Source organism: Melanotaenia boesemani, chromosome 14 (assembly GCF_017639745.1).
Source record: "Melanotaenia boesemani isolate fMelBoe1 chromosome 14, fMelBoe1.pri, whole genome shotgun sequence".
Taxonomy (NCBI): domain Eukaryota; kingdom Metazoa; phylum Chordata; class Actinopteri; order Atheriniformes; family Melanotaeniidae; genus Melanotaenia; species Melanotaenia boesemani.
In genome coordinates, this window is record NC_055695.1 from 973,105 (window position 1) to 989,485 (window position 16,381).

At 48.6% G+C, this 16,381-nt stretch overlaps 1 protein-coding gene across 1 annotated transcript; it reads right to left on the reverse strand.

The window, feature by feature from the left end:
* Positions 1–593: 593 nt before the first annotated feature.
* On the reverse strand, positions 594–12,051 carry stx6 (syntaxin 6). The gene is made up of 8 exons (XM_042006098.1): positions 11,872–12,051; positions 9,828–9,997; positions 3,261–3,355; positions 3,058–3,117; positions 2,847–2,975; positions 2,664–2,770; positions 2,430–2,524; positions 594–2,337 (listed from the first exon to the last, which is right to left on the reverse strand). Exons 1-8 carry the CDS (start codon positions 11,904–11,906, stop codon positions 2,261–2,263), a joined length of 768 nt encoding a protein of 255 aa, XP_041862032.1. The 5' UTR covers positions 11,907–12,051; the 3' UTR covers positions 594–2,260.
* Between the last annotated feature and the right edge of the window lie 4,330 nt (positions 12,052–16,381).

The window sequence follows — 16,381 nt, forward strand, 5'->3', positions numbered from 1 at the left end:
GTAAGGACATTTCACCTCAGTTACCATGGTGACCAGATCAACATCAGTTACCATGGTAATGCCTTGTGGTAAGAAGTTGGGGTTAGACGTGATGAATAGTCTCCTGATTAATGGGTAAATAATCAACAACTCTGGTGTTTGTTTTCTTGAGTTTATTGAAATGAGACACAAAAACTAAATAATACAAAGTCATCGGCGTAGACTGAAAACATTTTTCTCTGCAGTCTGACCACCACGTAACAGAATTCTGATGATGTGGCATGCTTAGCAACTTCCTGTCGCTCCTTCAAAATAAGGGTCTCTCAGAGTGCCTGGGTACAAGCTTTTATTGTGAAGCAGCAGGAAGCACAGAGGTGGACTTTAAAAACACCCACTGATCAATAACCCTGTTTATCAATAATAAGATATATGATTAGTACAAGAAACAAAGATTAAATATTTCAAACAAATAAACTGTTTTCAAACAAATAAACTGTTAAAAAACTAAAAGTTTTAGTGTTTGCAGAAACCAGTTTAACCAGAACTAGAACCAGAGCTAAACTGGAGTGACGGGGATCTGAACGTCTCTTCTATCCTCAGGCCAGTTTTTTACAAGAAGCTTCCGTCCAGAAAACGCTGCGTTTGCAGTTAATGTTGAACGCAACACCGGCGGACGCTGAACAATCCCAGCAAAGACCGGCCGCCGTGTCAGAAGCCTGGAACCTGGTCAGGAGGTGGAGCTTTATACTCGTTGACCCTGCTCCAGAAGAAGCTAGATGTTCGGTGTAAGTTACCATGGTGATTTACCTGGTAAGAAGTTAACCGGCTTCCTAGGACAGAAAACCCCGAAGTTAGCTCCACAAGAGAAAATCCAGCTTCCTGGTTCAGGTCTCTGGTCTTCTTTAAACTGGTTAAACTGGTTATTTAAAAAAAATCAAAAGAAAACGAAACAAACTTTAAATCACAAATATGTTTCATTTGCCCAAGTCCGCTAGGATCCAGTACAGTCCACAAGAGTCCGCTAGGATCCAGTACAGTCCACAAGAGTCCGCTAGGGTCCAGTACGGTCCACAAGAGTCCGCTAGGGTCCAGTACGGTCCACAAGAGTCCGCTAGGGTCCAGTACGGTCCACACCAGTCCGCTAGGGTCCAGTACGGTTCACAAGAGTCTGCTAGGGTCCAGTACAGTCCACAAGAGTCCTCTAGGGTCCAGTACAGTCTACAAGAGTCCGCTAGGGTCCAGTACAGTCCACAAGAGTCCTCTAGGGTCCGGTACAGTTCACAAGAGTCCGCTAAGGTCCGGTACAGTCCACAAGAGTCCGCTAGGGTCCAGTACTGTAATGACAGGAGATAATCTATGGTAGGTTTCACCCATAGGGGGCACTATAGTTAGATATAGGCTTGGAGGAGAGGACAAGAAGAAGAAGAAGGAGAAGTTTATGTATAGAGCTGGATGTTACGTGGTTGGTGGTTGCTGTTAATAAAAAAATCGAACACAGTGAACTCGCGTGGAGGTGTTTACATTTTATGTCTTCAAGAGACAGTAACAGACATTACAAGTACAGTCCACAAGAGTTCGCTAAGGTCCAGTAGAGTCCACAAGAGTCCGCTAGGGTCCAGTACAGTCCACAGGAGTTCGCAAGGGTCCAGTACGGTTCACAACTGTTTTCTAGGGTCCAAAACAGTCCACAAGAGTCCACTACAGTCCAATGCAGTCCAGAAGAGTCCACTAGGGTCCAACAGAATGCAGTCCAATGCAGTTTGAAGAGGTCCAGAAGAGTCCAGTGGACATAGGTTTATTTATGCTCTACAATATAGACGGATATGGATGATTTCGTCCATCTTCTGCGTCCTATGTAATTTGGTCCATTGTCGGGACCCTTTCAGAGGAATTCCCTGACAAAGCAAATGGAGAAGTACCACCAGAAACCACAGGGGTGGGTTGAGCAGCACAGCTGTGTGCCGTCTTCTGTGTCGAGCATAAACAGGCCTTTAGATCACCTCCGTCTACTGCGCTGCTTCTTTTTAAGCCTCTTTCTGAATGAACATCATCGGGATCTCCTCCATCGTCTCCATGTTTGTTATTGTCGGAAACTGATTTCAAAACTCTGAACTCTGCACTGCCCCCTGGTGGATGGCAATGCAGCTAACAACCGTGATAATTTAAAAGATGCATGAAATTACGAGGACACGATGTTTAAAGCACACGTACCTATTAACGTATGTAGAGTGAGAATAAACAAACCCAAACACAAGACCTCGTGATAAATTCTGAGCATTAATCAGAGGATGACGAAGAGAATGATGATGACGAGTAGGATGGTGAGCAACACGCCGATAGCGCACCACTGCCGACGATCTGCAAAGACACGAAGAAAATAAATAATTAGTTCAAGCCCCCCAGACCCCCCCCCCCCCCCCCCCCCCCCCCCGATTTGCTGGGCAGATTACCGCTGGTCATGTGGGACACTTTGGCCAGTTTTTTCATCACATTGTCCAGTCTGGACTGAGTGTTGTCCATCTCCTGGCTGAAGTCGTCCAACATCCTGCAGGAAGCACAACACAGATGCTCAGAACCCAGATCTACTGTCAATAGAACCCGGTTCTACTGTCACATCCAGGTTCTACTGTCAAAAGAACCTGGTTCTACTGTCAGATCCTGGTTCTCAGATCTTGGGGTCTTACACAGCCTGTTCATCCAGCTCCATGCCAATCCGCTCCGACATGTTCTTCAGGACTCCGATTGTTCCAGAAACCAGTTCTAGCTGCTCATCCTGTTGCTCAGCGATGAGCTGAAAAAGACGGAGCCGTCAGCGGCTGGTGTGGCGCCGAGCGGTCAATAATAGGATGAGCTGAAGCGTTTTTTACCTGCTGCTGCACCTGCTGCTCGTCTATGAACTGGGAGTTTGCGTTCTGCAGCTGGTGGTCCAGTCGGTTATATTTATCGGGACCGGGCTGCCAAATGGGCCCCTGAGATCCTCGTTCACCGAGCAGAGCCTGAATATCAGAACAACACTTCAGAGAAGAAACCAGAACCACTGAGCAGAAGCTGATGGAAGTAAACCAGGTGAGCAGGTACCTGTCTGTTCTTCCTATTGACGCTGGCGGCGGTCGGACTCGACATCTGTTCCTTCATTTCCTTCAGAAAAAGACGCAGCGGTTATCAGAGGAACACAGAGATCACCTCAGAATGAGCAGGTGAGCTTTAACCTGGCATGTCTTGATCACGCAGCTGCTGCTGGTAATGAATGAGCTTACTACCTGTCACACAGGTGAGTTTACCTTCACTGTGGTTCTGGTGTTGGTGATGAAGAGTTTCCTCTTCGAAAGCTCAGCTGCATCCAGGTTGAATTTCTTCGGGTTTGACTCCACAATGCGTTGAAGGACCGTTAAGAAAGAAATAAACCTGTTTTTTTTCCTACCTTGTTCTGTCCAGCACGGTGGCGGCAGAATGATAGTCTGGCTGCTGTGTTGTGCCAAACAAATTTGCTTTGCCAAGAGGAGCTTTATGGGTTTAAGGCTCCTCTAGATAATCTCTTTTTTAATTTATTTGTATAAATAAAGACAATCATCAGGAGTAGGGCTGGGCGATTAATCGAATTTTAATCTACAATCTGCGTTTTCAACGATCATAAAAATTAAAGGATCCAGTTATTTTTGTCCTTCGCAGTTTCCTTTTGTGCTGTTTTCAGTTACAAATCAAGCGCAGCTGGCATTGCAGCGCTCTGCTGCAGACTCCTCCCACTGCTGCAAACTCCTCCCACAGCCCCGACTGTTTTAGTTTTGTTCATTGCGAGTTGCAAACACCTCGCCAGTTAAGTTTAGTTTCTCCAGTTTAAGTTTTCTGGAACGTATGGAACATACGTGATGAGGCGGAAATCGCTGCCCTCCTCCAGCCAAGCGACAGGCGACATTCGTGCATGTGAAATGTTGCGCTCATGCACGCAGACGTGCACATGGAGCTTGCTACGTCACACAAGAAAATAGAAAAATGTTTTTGTGAGTCGCGACTAAATAATCCTCCAGCTCCCAGAGACACAAAGAGACAAATATTACAAACAACATTTTTCTCAGTTAACACAGTGAACAACCCGAATATAAGAACCTTATCGGCTCATCTGCCCTGCATGGTGAGTGTGGTGAGGGTGGTGAGTGTGGTGAGGGTGGTGTGTGTGGTGTGTGTGGTGAGGGTGGTGACTGTGGGTGGTGAGGGTGGTGTGTGTGGTGAGGGTGGTGAGTGTGGTGTGGGTGGTAAGTGTGGTGTGTGTGGTGTTTGTGGTGAGTGTGGTGTGTGTGGTGTGGGTGGTGAGTGTGGTGTGTGTGGTGTGTGTGGTGAGGGTGGTGAGTGTGGGTGGTGAGTGTGGTGTGGGTGGTGAGGGTGGTGAGTGTGGTGTGGGTGGTAAGTGTGGTGTGTGTGGTGTTTGTGGTGAGTGTGGTGTGGGTGGGGTGGGTGGTGAGTGTGGTGTGTGTGGTGTTTGTGGTGAGGGTGGTGAGTGTGGTGTGGGTGGTAAGTGTGGTGTGTGTGGTGTTTGTGGTGAGTGTGGTGTGGGTGGGGTGGGTGGTGAGTGTGGTGTGTGTGGTGTTTGTGGTGAGTGTGGTGAGGGTGGGGTGTGTGGTGAGTGTGGTGTTTGTGGTGAGTGTGGTGAGGGTTGTGTGTGTGGTGAGGGTGGTGTGGGTGGTGTGTGTGGTGAGGGTGGTGAGTGTGGTGTGTGTGGTGTGTGTGGTGAGGGTTGTGTGTGTGGTGAGGGTTGTGTGTGTGGTGAGGGTGGTGTGTGTGGTGAGGGTGGTGTGTGTGGTGAGGGTGGTGTGTGTGGTGTGGGTGGTGAGGGTTGTGTGTGTGGTGAGGGTTGTGTGTGTGGTGAGGGTGGTGTGTGTGGTGAGGGTGGTGTGTGTGGTGTGGGTGGTGAGGGTGGTGTGTGTGGTGAGGGTGGTGAGTGTGGTGTGTGTGGTGTGTGTGGTGAGGGTTGTGTGTGTGGTGTGGGTGGTGAGGGTGGTGTGTGTGGTGAGGGTGGTGTGTGTGGTGAGGGTGGTGAGTGTGGTGAGGGTGGTGTGTGTGGTGAGGGTGGTGAGTGTGGTGAGGGTGGTGTGTGTGGTGAGTGTGGTGTGGGTGGTGAGGGTGGTGAGTGTGGGTGGTGAGTGTGGTGAGGGTGGTGTGTGTGGTGAGTATGGTGAGGGTGGTGTGTGTGGTGAGGGTGGAGGGTGGTGAGTGTGGTGAGGGTGGTGAGTGTGGTGTGGGTGGTGAGGGTGGTGAGTGAGGGTGGTGTGTGTGGCGAGGGTGGTGTGTGTGGCGAGGGTGGTGAGTGTGGTGAGGGTGGTGTGTGTGGTGAGTGTGGTGTGGGTGGTGTGGGTGGTGAGTGTGGTGAGGGTGGTGAGTGTGGTGAGGGTGGTGTGTGTGGTGAGGGTGGTGTGTGTGGTGAGGGTGGTGAGTGTGGTGTGGGTGGTGTGGGTGGTGAGGGTGGTGAGTGAGGGTGGTGTGTGTGGTGAGGGTGGTGTGTGTGGTGAGGGTTGTGTGTGTGGTGTGGGTGGTGAGGGTGGTGTGTGTGGTGAGGGTGGTGTGTGTGGTGAGGGTGGTGAGTGTGGTGAGGGTGGTGTGTGTGGTGAGGGTGGTGAGTGTGGTGAGGGTGGTGTGTGTGGTGAGTGTGGTGTGGGTGGTGAGGGTGGTGAGTGTGGGTGGTGAGTGTGGTGAGGGTGGTGTGTGTGGTGAGTGTGGTGAGGGTGGTGTGTGTGGTGAGGGTGGAGGGTGGTGAGTGTGGTGAGGGTGGTGAGTGTGGTGTGGGTGGTGAGGGTGGTGAGTGAGGGTGGTGTGTGTGGCGAGGGTGGTGTGTGTGGCGAGGGTGGTGAGTGTGGTGAGGGTGGTGTGTGTGGTGAGTGTGGTGTGGGTGGTGTGGGTGGTGAGTGTGGTGAGGGTGGTGAGTGTGGTGAGGGTGGTGTGTGTGGTGAGGGTGGTGTGTGTGGTGAGGGTGGTGAGTGTGGTGTGGGTGGTGTGGGTGGTGAGGGTGGTGAGTGAGGGTGGTGTGTGTGGTGAGGGTGGTGTGTGTGGCGAGGGTGGTGAGTGTGGTGTGGGTGGTGAGGGTGGTGTGTGTGGTGAGGGTGGTGTGTGTGGTGAGGGTGGTGAGTGTGGTGAGTGTGGTGTGGGTGGTGTGGGTGGTGAGGGTGGTGAGTGTGGGTGGTGAGTGTGGTGAGGGTGGTGTGTGTGTGGCGAGGGTGGTGAGTGTGGTGTGGGTGGTGAGGGTGGTGTGTGTGGCGAGGGTGGTGAGTGTGGTGAGGGTGGTGAGGGTGGTGAGTGTGGTGTGGGTGGTGTGGGTGGTGAGGGTGGTGAGTGTGGGTGGTGAGTGTGGTGAGGGTGGTGTGTGTGGCGAGGGTGGTGAGTGTGGTGAGGGTGGTGAGGGTGGTGAGTGTGGTGTGGGTGGTGTGGGTGGTGAGGGTGGTGAGTGTGGGTGGTGAGTGTGGTGTGTGTGGTGAGGGTGGTGAGTGTGGTGTGGGTGGTGAGGGTGGTGAGTGAGGGTGGTGTGTGTAGTGAGGGTGGTGTGTGTGGCGAGGGTGGTGAGTGTGGTGAGGGTGGTGTGTGTGGTGAGGGTGGTGAGTGTGGTGAGGGTGGTGAGTGTGGCGAGGGTGGTGAGTGTGGTGAGGGTGGTGTGTGTGGTGAGTGTGGTGTGGGTGGTGTGTGTGGCGAGGGTGGTGAGTGTGGTGAGGGTGGTGTGTGTGGTGAGGGTGGTGAGTGTGGCGAGGGTGGTGTGTGTGGTGAGGGTGGTGAGTGTGGTGAGGGTGGTGTGTGTGGTGAGGGTGGTGAGTGTGGTGAGGGTGGTGTGTGTGGTGAGTGTGGTGAGGGTGGTGTGTGTGGCGAGGGTGGTGTGTGCGGTGTGGGTGGTGTGTGTGGTGTGTGCGGTGTGGGTGGTGTGTGCGGTGTGGGTGGTGTGTGTGGTGAGGGTGGTGTGTGTGGTGAGGGTGGTGTGTGTGGTGTGGGTGGTGTGTGTGGTGAGGGTGGTGAGGGTGGTGAGGGTGGTGTGTGTGGTGAGGGTGGTGAGGGTGGTGAGGGTGGTGTGTGTGGTGAGGGTGGTGTGTGTGGTGTGTGTGGTGAGGGTTGTGTGTGTGGTGAGGGTGGTGTGTGTGGTGTGTATGGTGAGGGTGGTGTGTGTGGTGTGTGTGGTGTGTGTGGTGAGGGTGGTGTGTGTGGTGTGTGTGGTGTGTGTGGTGTGTGTGGTGAGGGTGGTGTGGGTGGTGTGTGTGGTGAGGGTGGTGTGTGTGGTGTGTGTGGTGAGGGTGGTGAGGGTGGTGAGGGTGGTGTGTGTGGTGAGGGTGGTGTGTGTGGTGAGGGTGGTGTGTGCGGTGAGGGTGGTGTGTGTGGTGTGTGCGGTGTGGGTGGTGTGTGTGGTGAGGGTGGTGAGGGTGGTGTGTGTGGTGAGGGTGGTGAGGGTGGTGTGTGTGGTGAGGGTGGTGAGGGTGGTGTGTGTGGTGAGGGTGGTGTGTGTGGTGAGGGTGGTGAGGGTGGTGTGTGTGGTGAGGGTGGTGAGGGTGGTGTGTGTGGTGAGGGTGGTGAGGGTGGTGTGTGCGGTGTGGGTGGTGTGTGTGGTGAGGGTGGTGAGGGTGGTGTGTGTGGTGAGGGTGGTGAGGGTGGTGTGTGTGGTGAGGGTGGTGTGTGTGGTGTGTATGGTGAGGGTGGTGTGTGTGGTGTGGGTGGTGTGTGTGGTGAGGGTGGTGTGTGTGGTGTGTGTGGTGAGGGTGGTGAGGGTGGTGAGGGTGGTGTGTGTGGTGAGGGTGGTGTGTGTGGTGAGGGTGGTGTGTGCGGTGAGGGTGGTGTGTGTGGTGTGTGCGGTGTGGGTGGTGTGTGTGGTGAGGGTGGTGAGGGTGGTGTGTGTGGTGAGGGTGGTGAGGGTGGTGTGTGTGGTGAGGGTGGTGAGGGTGGTGTGTGTGGTGAGGGTGGTGTGTGTGGTGAGGGTGGTGAGGGTGGTGTGTGTGGTGAGGGTGGTGAGGGTGGTGTGTGCGGTGTGGGTGGTGTGTGTGGTGAGGGTGGTGAGGGTGGTGTGTGTGGTGAGGGTGGTGAGGGTGGTGAGTGTGGTGAGGGTGGTGTGTGTGGTGTGTATGGTGAGGGTGGTGTGTGTGGTGTGTGTGGTGTGTGTGGTGTGTGTGGTGAGGGTGGTGTGTGTGGTGTGGGTGGTGTGGGTGGTGTGTGTGGTGAGGGTGGTGTGTGTGGTGTGTGTGGTGAGGGTGGTGAGGGTGGTGAGGGTGGTGTGTGCGGTGAGGGTGGTGTGTGTGGTGAGGGTGGTGTGTGCGGTGAGGGTGGTGTGTGTGGTGTGTGCGGTGTGGGTGGTGTGTGTGGTGAGGGTGGTGAGGGTGGTGTGTGTGGTGAGGGTGGTGTGTGTGGTGAGGGTGGTGAGGGTGGTGAGGGTGGTGTGTGTGGTGAGGGTGGTGTGTGCGGTGAGGGTGGTGTGTGCGGTGTGGGTGGTGTGTGTGGTGTGTGTGGTGAGGGTGGTGTGTGTGGTGAGGGTGGTGTGTGCGGTGTGGGTGGTGTGTGTGGTGTGTGCGGTGTGGGTGGTGTGTGCGGTGTGGGTGGTGTGTGTGGTGAGGGTGGTGAGGGTGGTGTGTGTGGTGAGGGTGGTGTGTGCGGTGTGGGTGGTGTGTGCGGTGTGGGTGGTGTGTGTGGTGAGGGTGGTGTGTGTGGTGAGGGTGGTGAGGGTGGTGTGTGTGGTGAGGGTGGTGAGGGTTGTGTGTGTGGTGAGGGTGGTGTGTGTGGTGTGTGTTGTGAGGGTTGTGTGTGTGGTGTGTGTGGTGAGGGTGGTGTGTGTGGTGAGGGTGGTGTGTGTGGTGAGGGTGGTGTGTGCGGTGTGGGTGGTGTGTGTGGTGAGGGTGGTGTGTGTGGTGAGGGTGGTGTGTGTGGTGAGGGTGGTGAGGGTTGTGTGTGTGGTGAGGGTGGTGTGTGTGGTGTGTGTTGTGAGGGTTGTGTGTGTGGTGTGTGTGGTGAGGGTGGTGTGTGTGGTGAGGGTGGTGTGTGTGGTGAGGGTGGTGAGGGTGGTGTGAAGGATGTGGCTACAGTCCATTGTTTCTCCACCACTACGGACCTGTGGCCAAGCCGCCCGTAGAGTCGTACATAAATGTCGAGCTACATTTCATAGACGCAGATTTGAAGGTGGAAACGAAATGCCTCCAGACTCATTTTTTCCAGACCACACCGGGCAGAACAAAGCTGCTGGTCTGAGAAGAGCTACTGGGACCTGGAGGAAAGAAACTAGTCACACACACACTCTCTCTCTTCCTCTTTCTCTAATCGTGTTAAATAATCGAGATCTCAATTACAATCAAAGTAATCGTGATTATCATTTTTCCCATAATCGAGCAGCCCTAATCAGGAGTTCCTAAAAAATAACCAAGACAACAACAACCAAAGAACCAGAAACACACACACCTGAACCAAAGCATCTCTGAGTGTATAAACACACTGGACACCTCAGTGCTGAGTCAGCATGCAGAGGATGAGGAATGAGGAGGGTCAGAGATGAGGCCACGACCCCATGGAGGCTAGAGGCAGACTAGGGCGGCCCAGAGACCTGGGCCATCAGCAGCATCCTGGAGCACCAACCCAAGACCCCCCACCATGAAGACCACCCTGGACCCACCCAGAGGGCGGCAGAGGACGGCCCCAGCCAAAGCCCTCGCGGTCACAGGGAGCAGTTCCCATTCATTGGACCAACCCCACCAGCCCCAATCCAGAAGCCCCCCCCCCCCCCCGCAGCAGACTGGACACAGAAAGTTTATGCTCAGACATGAACTTTGTTTACGTTTACTGTCTGCATAAGTCACCTGAACATGGCCACCTTGCTGTGATCATGTGACCTTGGTTCTTAGAAAGGATATTGATGGTCTCGTCCAGGTCCTCCAGATCCCACTCAATGGAGCGCAGGCTGTTCCTCAGCTCATTGGTTGTCCAGTCTATTTCCTCCTTGGAGGCTCCACCCCTTTCCTGCAGCAGCTCACTCCATCTCTGATGGAGGCTTCGAGCAGCATTCACTGCCTTCTGCACCTCCCTGAGGAGAACCATCAATCATCTATCAATAAAAGTTTATTTCTATAGGACCAAGCTGCTTGTCAGCACACTGTAACACACCCTGGTCCAGGACCGGGGCGGTACCGGTCCTGGACCGGTCCGTCCAGGACCGGTAAGGAAAAAATTCATTTACAGCCGTCATTCAGCAAGTTCATTTGCTCTAATTCTATTTATACACACACACACACACACACACACACATCTACACACCTATACTCAGACATATATACATCAAAGTGCTTCTGTCCCATATTTATGTAGTATTTGATTTTTTTAGAAATACTTTTAAGTTTAATAAGAGTTTGCATCATTTCATCTCTTAAGTTGTTCCAGAACGGAGCTCCTGTAGTTTGTTTCGTTCTTACCGAAGATGTTTTAGATGCTTGTACCTCGTATGATGTACTTTCTCTATCTGAAACAACCCCAGGATACTTTGAGGTACTTTTTGATGAATTACTGAGTACGTGAACTGTTGCGCTCGGACTGACGGCGCTGCTTTGTGGGCGGAGCGCTGCAGACCGTTCTTACCGCTCTCTCTGGATGAGGTGCTTCCACACAATAAGTCAGGTATGACAGAGTACTACAAAGTACGTAGTGATTTTTGTCTCTAAATAATATAGTAACTGATGTAGAAATGTCTGGCTGGATGCAGCTCGTATGGTTTCCAGTCTCACTGATCATCAGTTATTACTCTAAGAAACACGGCAGCTGCTACTTTTTCTATTTGTTTGTTTTATTCTCAGCTTCTTGTTTGAGTTGATTTGGTGATTTTCTAAGGTTATATATTTTGTTTTACTCAAGTTCGATGTCAGTTTATTGTCATCAAACCATCTTCAGTACTGAAAGTTCCCGTTCCACTGGGTCCAGGAGCAGTAACATGAGTTTAGTAAAGAGAAGGGGCCCAGCACCGACCCCTGGGGGACCCCACAGGCATGCGTCTGCCTTTCAGACTTGACTTCTTGTAGTCGTACATGATGTTTTCTGTCCTGTAAATAAGCCCCTCTAATTCCATATGTTTGTATTTTTCTCAGTAATAGTTGATGGTGTACGGTGTGGAAAGCTTTGTTTAAACCTAAAAACACCCGCTCCTCCTTCTCCAGCCGAGGCTGTCCTCAGGTCCACCGGTGTCGTCGCTCTGGTGGATCTGAATCGCTGTTCGCAGTTTGTTGGGTTTTGTAATGAAGTTCTCAGTCTACCGAGAATTATTTATTCCAGTATTTTCGACAGCTGTGGGAACAATGAAGTATAAAAGATAGCACCTGTTTGTCACCGGTTTTATAAATGGGTCTAACTTTAGCCAGTTTCATTTTTTCAGGGGCCGGTTACAGATGTGTGTGAAAGGTTTGATGATGTGAAATCATCACCGTCAGTGGATTTTTTACTTTTAAGTTTCCTGGCTGTCCATGATGTCCTCTTCATCCTTTGGGAACATCTTTACTACTCTCACCCTCTGGAGTGTGTTCATCTCCACATCCAGACCACATCAGGACCACATCAGGACCACATCCAGACCACATCAGGACCACATCAGGACCACATCCAGACCACATCAGGACCACACAGACATGATGAAACTCATCAGCAGCTGTATTTAAGTTAATTACTGTTTTACTTTTATCCAGGAAAATGTCGGTTAGTCTGGTTTTAATAACATTACTGAGTAAGTTCCAAGTACCTTTATTTTTGTACTGTAATTAATCAAGTTAAAACCTCCTGACTGAGCGACCTCTGTCATCGTTAGTTAACTGGTTAATCTGGTTAAAAACGTTTGGTATCAGCAGTCTACGGTGTAACGGGAACAACGTCGGACTATTGTTAGCGATAGCTTCGTTAGCATGCTGCACAACTTCTAACCCCTTCACGACGAAGAACGGGTCTTCCATGGACATGTTCCCAGGTCCTAGTCAGTCCATCCCGCAGAGTCCGGATCCGCTGTGACTGTTCTGGATCTGATTAAGGTGTATTTGTGGTCATCGGAGCGGCCGCTGACGCCTCCACAGTTAGACGGGCTTTGTTTACATATGGCAGCGTAAACCAGCCGGTGACGTCACAAACTTCTTCTTCTGATGCAGCTGCGGAGACTTGGAGGACCTTTACCGCCACCTCCTGGTAGATGAAATGACTACGCCAGTTAATGTGTGTATATATATATATATATATATATTTATATATATTTATTTATATATATAAAAAAAGGGCACCTTGCAGAGCGTGTGGAACCGCCACCTGTGTTTAATTATAGTGTGAAAAAAAAACATTATAGGCTTTTATGAACTTGTAGATGTATTGAAAGATGTTACTGTACATGAACCTGGTGCTGATCTGACACTGCTCTCCCTATCGTCCTCATCCTCCATGCTGGTAGATGGACTACTGTGGGACAGTAGAGAGAACAGAGTGATGCATCTTTGACAAAGACTGCTCGGTGACAAGAGTCAGTGTATTACACCACGAAGACTAACACCAGTCTGACTTCAATGCCTCACCACCAGCTGTGTTCTGCAGACACGTCTACCTCTAAAGCACAAACAATTAACTGGGACGCCAGTTAAGCACAAAAAGGCGAAGATGATGAAGGTGCACGAGACCGAACACGAGGAGAACTCAGCCACTGCCATCCTCCGGGCAATACAAGAGCTCAACAGTAAGATGGACAATCAGACCGAACTTTGAAGGGCTTTGAACCAAACACCACCGCATTAGACGTGAACATGAAGGCCTTCCAGCTACAATCGGCCATCTTCAGTCTCCTGTGAAGACCACGCTACAAGAGACGGTGGAACTTAGGAGTGACTGGCTTACCCCAAAAAGACGACGAGAATATAGGGGAGACTATCATCAGAATCCTCAGGGATGAGGTCTGGAACAAGTCCAAAGATGCAAAGGTTTGCAAGGATCAGATTCAAGGAGGCCTTTTCTAATGAGGCCAGACTCGCCTGATCCAAGCTGTGGCTGCTGGTGCAGGAAGTGAAGAGCAAGCCCACCTGGAGGAGGGATACGCCCCGATGGACAACAGCAGTGGTCCCCGACTAACCTTGTCCTTTCTCGCTTTTTCCCATTTTTATGGTTATGTTTGTTCTTGTTTTAAAGGCTACTGCACCAATAACTATGACTGTTACTGGCTGAGGTAGTTTATTCCTCCACATCGTTCCTGGCATTTTTACACGTTTATCTTGTTCTTTATAAGCTATCTTTATTATTCTTAAAGACCAGGGGAGTAAAAAACAATGTTAAATGTAAGGCTACTTGTGCACAATCCGTACTGCTGCCCCGAGAGGTTATTGTTCGTTTTCTGGACTCCCGGGTGAAGGAAGATGTTATTCAGCTGCATGGAAACAAAAACTGTGTATGAGGGACATTTATTTTAATCAAGATTATACAACAGAGATACAAAAGCAAAGAACACGTGTCAAAAACTCAACGTGAGGTGTTACCCTGCACAGCTGAGGATGTTTCAGGACAGGAGACAAAGACGTTTGTACATCTGAGAGACATGGACGTCTGCATAGAAGAGGATGATGAGACAGAGAAGATGAAGAAGGATCTGCTGAGCAGCCGCTGGAGTGACGTCACATAAAACGTCGAAGGCGAAGCGAAACCCATAAAAAGGCGCCAAGAAAGATGCTAAGTTCTCACTAAGAAAAAGGCTAAATGAAAATTTCATGTAAAAAAGGAGCTAAAAAGACGTTTTTATTTGAAAGGAAATATAATGTTGGTTGCAGAGTTTTATACTTCTGCTCTATGTGAGTAAAGAAAACAAAAAGTCCTCTGAAAGAAACTACGTCTTTGGTTGGAAGTTAAATAACGTTAACGCCCACCTCTCCATTTAATTATCTAGTTACTTGTTTTGTGATGAACGTGAATGTGTTTCATGTTCTATGGTAATTATGAAGCAGATGTGTTCAGTACTGGTGAAAACCAACTTTTCTTATGGACCAGATAAAATTTATTCCACATCATGTCGACGGTCTAAAAGAAAGAAAACTGTAAATCAATTGAAACAGTTTTATTGTTCAGTAGCATCGATACAAGAACCTCGTTTGGAGGAAACATGAGAATGAGGAGGCGGCTGGTTAAATCAACAAAGGAAGATTATACGACGATGAGGGAAGGTTTGTCATGCTTGTGTGTCATATAAGAGATAAAATGATCTCAATATTGAATATCTATGCACCTTATGAAGAGAATGAATTATTTTTTAAAACGACTGCAAACTTAATTATAGAAAAGGGAAAAGGAGGCAGGAGGAGATTTTAACAGCATACAAAATGGGGAATTGGATAGATTACCATCAGAAAAGGGAAGGATCAAAAAGAGCTCAGACTAATGGATTCATCCAAAAGAAAAAGAATTAACTTTTGACTCAAACCCACACGATAGTTTTTCAAGGACAGATTTTCTTTTATAAGTGATGGACCTGAATCAATAAGAACAACTGACCTGTTGACTTTACAAAAGAACTGGAAAAGATTTACCGTCCTTCAAGTATTGAGACTTAATGTGTGAATTCTAACAGATAATTTCGTGGTGCGAGAGCGAAACCAATGCATTAACCAATTTACTGAAAACAATGTTCAACACTGTGGGAGGAGCTCAGAGGAAAATACGCCTCCAATTAAAAAACAAGAGAACATCAACAGAAACTGCTGGAAAATGAACAACATTTAAAGCAGAAAACGCTACGATTTATGAATCAAAAGTACTATGAAAAAAGGTAACAGAGCAAATAAAGTATTAGTATTTCTAATAAAACAGAAACAGGTGGAGCGGTTAGTAACAAAGTAAGACATCCCAATGCGAAGGAAATCAAGACAAAACCCACAGATATTCCAAAAACATTTGCAGACTGTTACAAAATGTTATGATGACATTGACTCATTAGACCAAAAAGAAAATGTTTATGAAGAAGATAAACTTCCAACGCTGGCCCCTGAGCGAGGCCTGGACAGGAGTCTAAAGAACAACAAGAGTCCAGAACCTGACGGGTTTACTGGGGATTCCACTAAAGTTTCATTGAAGATATGGCAGCATTATTAAAATGAACATTAATTATGTTTTAGAGTCAGGAAACGTGTGAAAATCACGGTCAGAAGAGCTTCTCTCTGTCGTACACAAGCAGGGTAAAGATCCCGTTTAATGCCGGTTTCCACCGTCAGTCGACTCTGCAGCGATTTACAGACATGAACAAAGTTCAAAAACATGCATCACAATGAATTAAACCGGATCGAACAGGTTTTTTACCTGGAAGACCGCTAACAACATCAGAAAAGCTTTGAATCTCCTGTCAAAACAAGTTCAGGTACAAACGTGCTTTAAGTTCAGAAGCGATAAGGATGAAAGTTTTACCAAAGTTTTTTTTGTTTGTTTCTTCCTGTTCTGCTCTCAAAAGAAAAGTTTAAAAATAGACAAAATTATATCAAAATTTATTCGTAAGGCATACATTACTTCAAAACCCTAAAGAAAAGGGTGGTTTAAATCTACCAAATATAAAGAAATACTATTGGACATCACCGTTAAAAGTGTGGCTGGATGAGATGATGCCATTAGAAACCATTTGTAACAAAGAAAACTCAAAACAATTTAAAAATTACAAACAAATGGGTTAAAGGAAGGTTGAAAATATGGGAAACAGTTAAAAGAAAACTAAATGTGTCTACTTCAATTTGTAGGGCCACTAAAATCACCTCAAACCCAGACTTTCCACCTTCAAGGGAAGGTGGACTCCGGGAACGGGAAGAGAAGGGAAGGATTGGTAGACACTGGTCAGCGTTTTGAAAAGGAAAATATGAAATGTTTTGAACAATTAAAAAAATTAATTTAATTTAACTGTACAAGATTTTCATAAATCTCTACAAATCAGAAATTATTTGACCAAACAAAAAGAATAGAAATCCGTTTGTAAAAGACCAAACTTTACTAATGACTCAGGTACCAATAAAAAGCTCATTTCAAAAATGGATAAAACTATGCAGGTGGAGCAGAAAACAGTGGATATAACAGGGAGAAGGAGAGATATATAAGGTTAAAGCTGGACATGCAGTGCTGAGCAGTGTTTCATGGCGAGAGTTTAATGGAAATCTAAAATGCGACACTTCATCGTCCCAACATGAAATTACAGTAAAATGTCTGACAAGGAGAATACACACACAATCAAAGCTGGGAAAATGTAAGCAGACAGATCGAAATATGCGTAAGGAAAAACTTAATCTAGAGTTAGAATTATATTAAAAACTGTGTTAATTAGAAATAAGAAAATAATTCAAATACTGATTACAACTGCAAAAACATTGATAACAGTCTCTTGGCTAAAACCACAACCGCCTAGCGAAGATCTTTGGTGGGAAAGAATGAAAGATGTGGTGGG

Coding starts and splice junctions, on each gene's coding strand:
- stx6 (XM_042006098.1), bottom strand. CDS start 11,906: ATGTCCATGGAAGACCCGTTCTTCGTCGTGAAGGG. Junction 2,771..2,846: donor AGCAGCAGGTGCAGCAGCAG/GTAAAAAACGCT, acceptor CGTCTTTTTCAG/CTCATCGCTGAGCAACAGGA. Junction 2,338..2,429: donor AGTGTCCCACATGACCAGCG/GTAATCTGCCCA, acceptor GTGTCTTTGCAG/ATCGTCGGCAGTGGTGCGCT.